The sequence below is a fragment of the Dendrobates tinctorius genome, unplaced genomic scaffold, assembly GCF_039654945.1.
Source record: "Dendrobates tinctorius isolate UK_male_01 unplaced genomic scaffold, ASM3965494v1 ptg000035l, whole genome shotgun sequence".
NCBI classification, from domain to species: domain Eukaryota; kingdom Metazoa; phylum Chordata; class Amphibia; order Anura; family Dendrobatidae; genus Dendrobates; species Dendrobates tinctorius.
The window spans coordinates 64638500-64650706 of NW_027361703.1; the positions used below are offsets into that span (position 1 = coordinate 64638500).

General features: G+C 39.6%; 1 protein-coding gene across 1 annotated transcript in view; it reads right to left on the reverse strand.

Moving 5' to 3' along the window:
- Positions 1-10674, reverse strand: part of LOC141087760 (pendrin-like) — a 63036-nt gene extending 52362 nt beyond the window's left edge. Inside the window, exons 1-8 of the mRNA XM_073573557.1 lie at positions 10293-10674; positions 9934-10076; positions 4234-4373; positions 2668-2778; positions 2125-2306; positions 1590-1754; positions 963-1115; positions 799-881 (exon numbers count right to left, since the gene is read on the reverse strand). Coding sequence (XP_073429658.1) covers positions 799-881; positions 963-1115; positions 1590-1754; positions 2125-2306; positions 2668-2778; positions 4234-4373; positions 9934-10076 — 977 coding nt within the window. The 5' untranslated portion in view covers positions 10293-10674. The remainder of the gene's footprint in view (positions 1-798; positions 882-962; positions 1116-1589; positions 1755-2124; positions 2307-2667; positions 2779-4233; positions 4374-9933; positions 10077-10292) is intronic.
- Between the last annotated feature and the right edge of the window lie 1533 nt (positions 10675-12207).

A 12207-nucleotide genomic window follows, 5' to 3' on the forward strand; every position in this document is an offset into this window, starting at 1 on the left:
TGTGGCCACCACCATCAGGGGCTTATCTACAGCATTCTGTACTGCAGTAGATAAGCCCCGGATGTAACCTGAAAGAGAAGAAAAACGAGTTATATTATACTCACCTAGGAGCGGTCCGGGTTTGGTCCAATGGGTGTCACGGTCCGGTCCGACACCTCCCATCTTCTAGCGATAACGTCCTCTTCTTTGCTTCCCGTTGCAGCTCCGGCGCAATGCTCTGCTCGGTTGAGGGCAGAGCAGAGTACTGCAATGCGCAGGCGCCCCCCACCAGCATTCAGTATTCAGTCATAGGGGCGGAGGCACCGCCGGTTCAGTCATGCCCTGATTATACAGAGCGGCCGCTGTAGCCACGGCCCCGGCCCTGACTTGCACAGGCTCTACATTGTGGTCGGCTGTCAGTCAGGGCTGGGGGCACAGTTACAGCGGCCGCTCTGTCTAGTCAGGGCATGACTGAACCAGAGCCGCCCCCACCCCTAGACTGAATAGCAAATACTGGCAGGGAGAATAAGATCATTTTCTCCCCACTGCAGTCGGCTGCGTGCAGGTGCCAGGCAGCAAAATAACTTGCAGATTAACCGCATATCTTAAAATTAGCTGCATTATTTCTGGTGACAGATTCCTTTTAATTATTACAGTATAACTGCAGCAACACACATTTACTCAGTGAACTTAGTATCGTATATATGAAATCAAAGAAAATATCTCACATATTCGCATAGCAATACATAGTGCATCCGAGTAGGCAGGTAAATTCATTTCTAAAGTACTGAAACTTTTTGTACGCTGATAAACACTTACCCGCTCGGAATCTTTTTTACAATTCCTGCATTATATTTCTGTTCTAGATTGACTCCATATGAAATCCCTGTAGCCACAATTGTCTATAATTAAAAGTGTAATGAATCATTTAGCAAAGAACCATATAAATGTATTATGTATATGTCAAAATAGATTACACATACCACCATGATTTCTATGGGAATGGGTACTTTGAGGATGTGCTTATATCGATCGTTCACTTCTTTCACCACAATGCACACAATCAAAGTCAAAAGTCCAGCAATCAGATCAGCAATATTGGTTTTTGCAATATTTGCAAAGATATCAATAATTGTCTGCAGAAATAAAAATGAATAAATATCAGTAATTCAGCATTTTCCAGTGACATCATACCATCATAACATAGCCTACTTCTGTAACCCATACAAATCTCCTGTGGTTCTTGGCTACTATTTCCAGGTGGAAAATGAGTGTAGATGTGGCCATGCATGCTTGTGGTTCTCCCCTTTGACTTTCATAGGACTATCGGAATCAGGCAACCACGCTTCCTTGGATAATCTCTATAGAATTGAATGGAGTAATCCACTGAGACAGCCACCTCATCATTCTTTCTACATCTAGATGTAAGGATCAAGGCCCAATTTGAGAAAGGTGGACCCACATTTATAAGGCATATCCCTTGGATATGTCATCAAAATTCCTAACTCACAAAACGTCTTTGAGTTACACACATGCACTTTTACATTGAAATGCAGGTATGTGACCTGACATTTCACACAAGTCAGCACTTGAAATGATGATAAACTTACATATATTATAGAGAGCACGCCATTGTAGTTTTTCGTGGGGACATTGAGAACGGTTTTGACTTGGGAGACGAACACTTGGAAAGCAGCAGCTGTGGTGAACCCACCGACCAAAGGATCTGCCAGGTATCTGACAATGAACCCAATCTGAAATACCCCTAGTAAAAGCTAAAAAGGAAAAACACACAAATACATAGATTATTGGAAGAATGTCCAGTGTTATACGTAGAAATGCCATAGAGAACAATGTAGTAGTAGTAAATGGGGGATTTTTAAGGGCAAGAGAAGAGAACAGAACACTCCAATTATTCGGTATGTTTTCAGTTTCTAAACTTTCTTTGCATGCGCATAAATCTATGTTAATTACCATGGACTTACAGATTCTTCTATATGCACTATAAACATAAAGCACTATATCATGCACTATGTATTACAACAAGAACTATTATAAGCTTAAGGAAAAATTGCAGGGTTCAGCATGTAGATTCTATGCAGGTTAGTTTGAGATCAGAATCAAATATTTTGAAAATGTTTTTACCTGAATGATTCCAATTAAGAAAGACAGAGTTCCAGAAACAATAACTCTAGCCGCGTCCCTGGCCACTGTGTCTACCACGGTCTTGTTCAGTCCAGTGCTGTTACTGATAATGTTGAAATTCTCATCCGGTGCCATACTCAACACAACAGACCCCACCATCAAACTGACCACTGGAAATGGTCCTGTTGAACACAAAGTTAACTGATTTTATTATATATACTCCAATGGCAGACAGCCATGAAATGTAATTCTGTGCAGGTCCAACGTTTTCTACGCTCCTCCATTTAGATCACACAATATACACTACAAAGCAAGGATGAAACTGTTAAATGTAAGAGATGCTACTGCACAACGGCCCTTCGTGAAGCAGCATCCCTCACTGCCTAATGGGGAAATCAAATATGCTGCTCAACCCCTTTAAGGATTTGGAAGCACAATGGAGTAAAATTGTGAATGACTGGTATATTCTGTATATGTTATATACAATACTGCTTAGTAGTGGCTATTTGTCTTATTCTAAAATGTAGTGATATGATAACTTACCAACAGAGATGTGCTTTGATGTTCCGAGGATGAAATATGTCAAAATTGGAAAAAATGAAGAATAGAGACCATATCCCACAGGGACCGCAGCAAGTAATGCAAAAGCCAGACCTGTCCCAAATAAGTAATAGGCAGACCATGGTTATAATACCACAAATTATAAAATAGTTATGGTAGAAGAAAATGTGTACAAGCTGCAAGATATATCTACATTTTTCTCATTTCTTTCTATTTGATGTGATTATCTATTTGTTAATAAAGCAATGTCAAGCATCTACCTAAAAAAAACTTAAAAACTTCCTTAACAACAGACAGGTTTTCTATTCAATGAATGTGTATGCATCTGCACATGTATGCATCAGAACCCCTTGACAAAGGCTATCACAGAAACGTGCGTATGGGTGGGCGCCACTCAACTTAGAGTCTCCCGATTTTTCCATTGCAGTAAGTACAGCTCACACTAACTTTTGATTGTCCAGCTACATTAATGTTGTACATGGTGCATTTCAGCATTCTCTATATTGGTCATATGCCGTAATCACATACATTTTATATTATATATGATTTTGTATAAGTATTTGCATTACACCTGACTCCCTTTTTGACATATTGTTTTCTATAAATCTTGGACCCCTCCATCACTGTATATTCCCTTGTTACCTGACTTTCGAATAAGGTATATACATTTTTACAGTCTGAGTTTATTCTGGGTTTCTACTGTCGGTTCCTTGCTCTTTTCTTCAGTCATTTATTAATGACTGTCCTGTTTTGATCTATCATTATCTCACATAGTCTGTAGTGTAACATGACTTTACATATCTAATACTTACCTATTATATTACCACTCCCCTATGTATATGTCACACTCCTATGTCATTTTCCTTCTTTTCTAATCTGCACATAATATAGTGTGAGTGTAGTAATATACTCATCTATTACTGCTCTCTCTGATGTCTAGCACTGGTCTTCTCTTCTCAGTGATGTCACCATTAACTAGCCGGGTCACTCTATGCTCAATGCATGAGCCAGAAGTCTCGGAAACAATATAACTTTATAGAGCCTTGTTCTGACTGTCCATGGGCTTACATTGTAAAAGTCACTTCCCAGTCACACATAGAGCATAGAATAACCCAGAGAGTCTGGAAAGTGGTGACATCACTGAGAGAAGAAGATCGATGCTGGAAACTTTAGAACAGAGTGGTAGGTGAGTTTATTACCACACTCACACTACATTACATGCATATACACACATTTAATTAATAAAAAACGTAATGGGAGGGCTTCTTTAGGTTCAATGCTTCAAGTAGTAATGCCAAGTAATTCCTCATTAATAATACAGTGCAACGCTGTAGCCTGATTATTTCCCATTGCTGGACCACATCTCTAGCACCAGCTGATGTAGTAGCTCATGCCTTGGGCATGTATTGGTGGTGTGGCCTTAATGTGGAACCATCAATGAATATTTATCTGTTTGTCTTTAATATCAGTATAATAAAGTATCTCTTGCAAACACTGCCTTTACTCAGAATATTACAAATGTTTAAATCTTGAGAAATCTAGACATACCTTGCAATGTACCAACAAGCCCTGTGCTGACTCCAGAAATAAGGTCGCTCACAAACCATTCTTTCCATCTGTACGCTGGAAGCCAGTCCAGGACTGGGAGGAATGTCTTTACAGTCTGGAGAGCTTTTTTGGATGTACAGCTTTTAAAAGGAAAAAAAGAACGGACTTAAAGGAGTGGTCTGAAACTAACATTAATTTTGACCCTAAATGGCAATCTGTTTATTGTTATAATCTAATCTCTTTTCTAATGAAATTGAATTAAAAAGTCTTAACGTTCCCTCATTAGGCTATCTAAGGGTACCGTTACACTTAGCGATGCACCAGCGATCCCGACAACGATATGACTCGGCCAGGATTGCTGGTGCATCGCTAAGTGGTCGCTAGTGAGCTGCCAAACAGGCAGATCTCACGAGCGACATAGCAGCGGTTGGCGGTCGCTACTTACCTGTCAGACGAGGCGATGAAGACGTCCTTCGCCTGCGTCCACGCGTCGCTCGTCTCCACAGCAGGAAGCCCAGCAGGAAGCAGACGACGAGAAACGGCCCAGGACGTTCTTGCGCGATCAGCGATAACCAGCGGGGGAGCCGGCCGGAGGTAAGTATCATACATAGCGATATCGCTAGCAATATCGCTGCTGCGTCACAAAATCAGTGATGTTATAGCGATATTGCTAGCGATATTGCTTAGTGTAACGGGCCCTTAACTACATTATGTTATTTTTTTACCTTCTTGTTTGATGACACCTTGTTTAACAATCCCCAATGCATGCTGGGATAGATAAACAAGGCATCATCAGGGGGCAGAAGTCACAGTCACTGCCACAGCCTCTATCCTCACACTAAAACAAAGCATCATCAGTGATGTCTGTTCAGGGGCTGGGCTAGTCCCTGCTCCACTGAGCATATGTCGGTTGCCAATTCTGACGTATTCTCACTACGATCTTGTCACTGCACTATTCTTTCTAATGTACAGTGATAGTGAGCTCGCTCGCTGACTCTGCTAAGAAATGACAAGCCGGGAAGAGAGCATATTGTCAGTGCATTGTAAGGAGATTGCACAGCATGAGGAGCCCCACACGTGATGTAGCAGGGACTAGCCCAGCCCTTGAAATGGACATTACTGATTACGCTTCGTTTTTGGGTGGGAGCAGGTGCTGCAGCAGTGACCACAGCCTTTGCCCCCTGGTGACGCTTCATGTGAGTATCCCAGCATGCACTCGTTGCTGTGAAACAAAGCGTTATTACACAGTAAATACGTAAAAAAATAAAGCAGTTTAGTAGCATAGAGAGGGAAAGATAGGGACTTTTTAAAGTACATTAGAAAATAGATTTATTGCATTAAATAAACAGACATTTAGGATTAAAATAATTTAGTTTCGAACCACCCCTTTAATATAGTTTCAAAATGACTTCTCTATGCAGAATGGTAAAAATGACCTAATGTCAGAAATAGACTTTAATTAAAATGTGCCTCAATCTTTGAATATAATTTTTTAAATTTTGTGCTGGTTAATTTTAACCCCTTAGCGACAGAGCCAGTTTGCAGCTTAATGACCAGGCCAATTTTTACAATTCTGACCACTGTCCCTTTATGAGGTTATAACTCTGGAACGCTTTAATGGATCCTGCTGATTCTGAGAATGTTTTTTCGTGACATATTGTACTTCATGTTAGTGGTAAAATTTCTTCGATAAGTCTTGTGTTTATTTATGAAAAAAACAGAAATATGGCAAAAAATTTTAAAATTTTGCAATTTTAAAATTTTAAATTTTTATGCCCTTAAATCAGAGAGATGTGTCACATAAATTTCTTAATAAATAACATTTCCCACATGTCTACTTTACATCAGCACAATTTTGGAAGCAAAAATTTTTTTTTGTTAGGAAGTTATAAGGGTTAAAAGTTGACCAGCGATTTCTCATTTTTACAACAAAATTTACAAAGCCATTTTTTTTAGGGACCACATCATATTTAAAGTCATTTTGAGGGGTGTACATGACAGAAAATACCCAAAAGTGGCACCATTCTAAAAACTAGACCCCTCAAGGTGCTCAAAACCACAATAAGAAGTTTATTAACCCTTTAAGTGCTTCACAGGAACGAAAGCAATGTGGATGGAAAAAATTAACATTTAACTTTTAAAATTACTTCAGAACCAATTTTTTTTATTTTCACAAGTGTTAAAAGAGAAAATCAACCTCAAAATTTGTTGTACAATTTCTCCTGAATACGCCGATACCCCATATGTGGGGGTAAACCCCTTTTTCAGCACACGGCAGAGCTCGCAAGGGATGGAGCACCGTTTGACTTTGTCAACGCAGAATTGGCTGGAATTAAGATCGGATGCCATGTTGCGTTCGGAGAGCCCTTAATGTGCCTAAACAGTGGAAAACTCCAACAAGTGACCCCATTTTGGAAACTAGACCCATTAAGGAACTTATCTAGATGTGTGGTGAGCACTTTGAACCTTCAAGTGCTTCACAGAAGTTTATAACGTAGAGCCGTGAAAATAAGAAATCCATTTTTTTTTCCACAAAAATGATCTTTTCGCCCCCAAATTTTTATTTTTACAAGGGTAACAGGAGAAATCATACCCCCACAGTTATTATGCGATTTGTCCTGAGTACGCTGATACCCCATATGTGGGGAGGAACCACTGTTTGGGTGCATGGGAGAGCTTGGAAGGGAAGGAGTGCCATTTTGGAATGCAGACTTTGATGGAATGGTCTGCGGGCATCATGTTGCATTTGCAGAGCCCCTGATGGGCCTAAACAGTGGAAACCCCCAACAAGTGACTCCATTTTGGAAACTAGACCCATGAAGGAACTTATCTAGATGTGTGGTGAGCACTTTGAACCTTCAAGTGCTTCACAGAAGTTTAGAACGTAGAGCCGTGAAAATAAATCCATTTTTTTTCCACAAAAATGATCTCTTCACCCCCAAATTTTTATTTTTACAAGGGTAACAGGAGAAATCATACCCCCACAGTTGTTATGCGATTTGTCCTGAGTACACTGATACCCCATATGTGGGGGGGAACCACTGTTTGGGCGCATGGGAGAGCTCGGAAGGGAAGGAGTGCCATTTTGGAATGCAGACTTTGATGGAATGGTCTGCGGGCATCATGTTGCGTTTGCAGAGCCCCTGATGGGCCTAAACAGTGGAAACCCCCCACAAGTGACCCCATTTTGGAAATTAGACCCCCTAAGGAACTTATCTAGATGTGTGGTGAGCACTTTGAACCCCCAAGCGCGTCACAGAAGTTTATAAACGCAGAGCCGTGAAAATAAAAAGTCTTTTTTATTTCCACAAAAGTGATTTTTTTAGACCCCAATTTTTAGACCCCCAAAGTTGGTAAATAGTGGAAACCCCTCAATTCTTGCTCCAACCCTAACCCCAACACACCCCTAATCCTAATTCTAACCCTAATCCTAGTTCGCCCTAACCCTAGCCCAACCCTAGCCCCTAACCCTAGCCCAACCCTAACCCTTAACCCTAGCCCAACCCTAGCTCTAACCCTAGCCTAGCCCTAACCCTAGCCTAACCCTAGCCTAACCCTAGCCTGACCCTAGCCTGACCCTAGCCTGACCCTAGCCTAACCCTAACCCTAGCCTAACCTTAACCCTAGCCTAACCCTAACCCTAGCCTAACCCTAACCCTTATGGAAAACTGGAAAAAAAAATATTTTTTTTATTTCATTATGTGTGCCTATATAAGGGGGTGATAAACGGGGGGGTTATGTACTATTTTTATTATTTTGATCACTATGATCGTTTATCATAGTGATCAAAATAATGAATGGAATCTGCCAGCCGGAGCCAGCAGATTCCCGGCGGGCGCACTGCGCATGCGCCCGCCATTTTCAAGATGGCAGCGCCCATCGGATGACGCCGGCGGGCGCGGGACCACCGGGAGGGGACGGAGGACAAGGGAGAGGTACCGGGAGGGGACCGGGGGGATCGGGGACCCTATTTCTCTATCCTCTGATGTGCGATCACATCAGAGGAAAGAGAAATTAAATGTAAAATCGCGGCTTTTTTTTTTTTGCGGTCGCCGTTATAGGGTTAATAACGGCGATCGCAAAAGCGGGGGTCGGTAAAAACTGACCGATTCATGTTCTCTGGGGTCTCGGCTAGGCAGGCAGCCGAGACCCCGGAGAAAATCCGACACTGGGGGGCGCTATTCACTTAAATCACAGCGCCGTGAATTAACGGCGCTGTGGTTTAAGTACCCTTAATTACCGCCGTTAAAAGGCGTATCGGCGGTCGTTAAGGGGTTAACATATATTTGTTAGGGTTAGCAACAATCCAAATCACCGTCTCCCTTTTCTCCATATTCTTAAAGGGACCCTGAGAGGAGATTCATGCTGGCTGAACCACGAGCAGCATGAATCAGACACTGTGTAATTCCAGCCATGTATGTTTAACTCTGAAATGCTGCAATATATTAGGGAAAGTATACTTTGATAAGCCGGCAGAGAATGATGCTTCTTGGATGACCAGTCGGGGAACATGTCACAGACTAATACTCCTAAGCCGACTTTTGAAAGTATATTTTCTCTGAAATGCCATACTGATTCAGAGTAAAACAAACACAACTGCAATAAGTCTGATTCATTAGCTAGTGTCTGATTCCTGCTGCCCATTGTTCAGACAGAATTTCTTGCCAGGTTCCCTTTAAATATTACAATTTTTGAAACTAGAAGCCACTACTAGGGAGGAAACTAAAAATGGATGTATACAGGTGCCATTACACATTAGCAAACAAATAATGCTGCACTCTTTAGCGCTATATGAAATATATGAAATTTGTATTGCTTCTCTAGAAAACAGGAAAAAAAGAAGATACTTAGCACATAAATTGGCCAATTCATGTATGCCCAGCAGCCAATGACAAGGCGATCTTATTTGCTGAGAACCTAGCCTAATATAATACCCAACAAGTTCCCAGAAAAGAAGATCGCCTTGTCGTTGGCTGCTGGGCATAGATACATTTTCCAATAGATACATTTTCCATTTTATGCGCTAAGTATTTTATTTTTTTTCCTATTTTCTTGTGCATTAATGCAATTCCAATTTCATATATTTCATGTTTGCATTCTAAAGCGCTACAAAGTGCAGCTTTATTCGATAGTTATGAATAGAGATGGTTACTCTTAGCTTGCACCTGTTCACCCCTGTTCTCTGTTTGGAAGTGACGTTCAGTCTTTGATATTTATTAAACAATAGGAAGTCCCTACGCACTGAAAATAGTAACTATGTTAACTGGAGGTATAATATACCAAAGAATAGGAAGATATAAAACAAAAAGACAAAAGCAGCATCTAACATATTAGGTTATAATAATCATATACCATAGAAGATTCAATAACAATAATCACTATGGCAAAATTTCTCATCTCAGCTTTAGTTTACAGATAGACAAAAGTCCAGCTCATTAACCTCTTAAAAGTGCACGTGGTTGACTTGCAGGCATGTATTGGAGCAGAAAGGACATGCTGGATCCATATCTCTAACCTGGCCAACCGGCCAATAGTTACTGACCTCTCCAAAATCTAGGTATCTTATTAATGTGTCAGTCTTCTGTTTCGCTACAGTAATTTACTATCAAATTCACAGATGTAAAACAGTCTGTAAGCACTATTGCCACTTTACCCAATAGCGCCACATTCAATGTACTAAAAATGGCTGGTAGGAATAACCTGCAGTTCTTTTTCAGCCTCTCCTGGATAGGTTTCCTAACAATTTCCTTCTTTTCATTTTCTTCCTGGAAAGCTGGGTCTGAGTAAACTGATCGTGCCACCAGGTATCCAGGGCTTCGCATATCCATGTTTTCTGATGCCATCTGCAAAAACACAGCCAGAAGTATGTCAACTGTCTACTCTACGTCAACACTTTTGGAAAGTATCGTTAGCTACTAAATGCACAGCAAATTAATGTATGTATTATATATATATATATATATATATATATATATATATATATATATGACATGTACTATAATATATATAGTAATTGTATGTAAAATGTCAGGCATTGATACAATGATATTTCTATGTACCTGTAAAAGCTGCAGCCCTCAGCAACCTTGGCAGGTGTCCGGTGCCGCTCACATTATATAGTCCTTGCAGCCCAAGGGAAGTTGTGTTTACTGGAAAACAGAGACTCCTATCACCAGTTTCAGGTAGAATTAACTCACCATCCAGCACATGCATGTTAACCCCTTTTGTGTTGAGTCGTATGAAGTCCAGTAGTCCCCGGCCACCTTATAAATACCCTTGTATAGCAAAAGACTACCTGGATATTTGATGACGTATCCATTAGAACTTTCTTTGTCAACGCTCCTGTATACCAAAAGTTCAGTGCTGCTTTATAATATTCTTAATTCTTGCACAATTATGAATTATGAAGTGAAGCAGCTAGATTTCCCTTGCCTTCCCTTTTACACTTTTATGCTAAATGTCTAAGGATATACATTTTATTCTGGCTGCACTAGTAACAGATATTTAGAAATCTTTACTTGTAAATGTTATTAGAACAGCAAGTTATTCATTAATTAGTACATATTTGGGGATTGAAGAGTCTTCTAATAAAATGATATTTGCACACCGATCTTGTATCATTCCTGGGTGCTTGCCGTATGCCGCCTAAGTGTGTGCATACAAACAAGTATTTTGTCTTTATATACACACCGTTCTTGGAATGTTACACATTGTACATACTTACAAATGGCTTAGAATTCTGCTACATTGTCTTGTGCTTTCTTCCTTTTGTAGTTCATTCACCATCACTTTTATTAGCTTTTTTTATTGGGATGTAATATGTGATATTAGAATCAGGTAATTACTTGACATCAATTCATCCATGAGAAAAATGAATAAATCATATACCTTACAATAAATATAATAAATATAAAACAATAAATAAATATAACATTCGATGCACAGAAAACTCTCTTCAAATGACTAGTCATACAATCCAACAATAAATTTTACTACTGCAATTAATGTAAATGGTTGAAAGTTTCTCCATTTAACCGGCAACTATGTTTTTTGTTTTCATTTTTTTTTAAATATATATTTGATTGGGAGGTAGCATTATTTTGTGCCTGTCCATACATCCCCAGGTACATTATAGAGTTAAAAAATACATTTTTGTCTCAGTTTTTTTTTTATATAGAAAAACATAGGAGGGATCAAACAGAAAAGCATTAGTCTTTTTTTTCCTATTTGTTCTTTTTGGATTAACTACTTGAATTTGCCTACAAAAAAATTAAAACTGCATTTGAGATCCAGCCTATAAAACTCCGAACTTCTTTAGCAGCTTGGATTTGTATTGCTCTTTGTTACCATGTCCCTCACGTTACTAAACTTTTGGACATTTGGAAGATGGGTGAAAGGTACTTTTGTAAATATTCCTGTAGTGATTTACTTCAATGTAGTTTATACATGTTAAATATTCTCTAAACAAAATGTATAAATATTAGCAGTGATAGATAATGGAAAAAATCAAATACTTAATTCTAGGACTCTTAAAATTACAAATACGGATTATAAAGAACACACCAGTTATCTTGAGTTTTAATTTATCATTAACAAATACAGTTGCACTCTGTAGCGCTATAGTATGTGTACATGAAATATGTGAAATTTCAATTGCATTACTGCTCTAGATAATAAGAAAAAATGGAGATGCTTAGCACATAAACTGGCCAATTCATCCGTGCCCAGCAGCCAACAATAAGGCGATCTACGGTTGCTGGGAACCTATCAAATATGAATCCTCTCCTAGGCTGAAGCCTGCATTTATGGGTAGGTAGGATCCCCGCTGTGATTTTTCTTCTTTTCTGGTGCACTAATGCAATTCAAAACTTCAGACATCTAATGTTTACATGCTGTAGCACTATAGATTTCTACTTTATTTTGTTAGTTATGGCTACTCTTAGTATGCATCTGTTCACACCAGTTTTTCACATA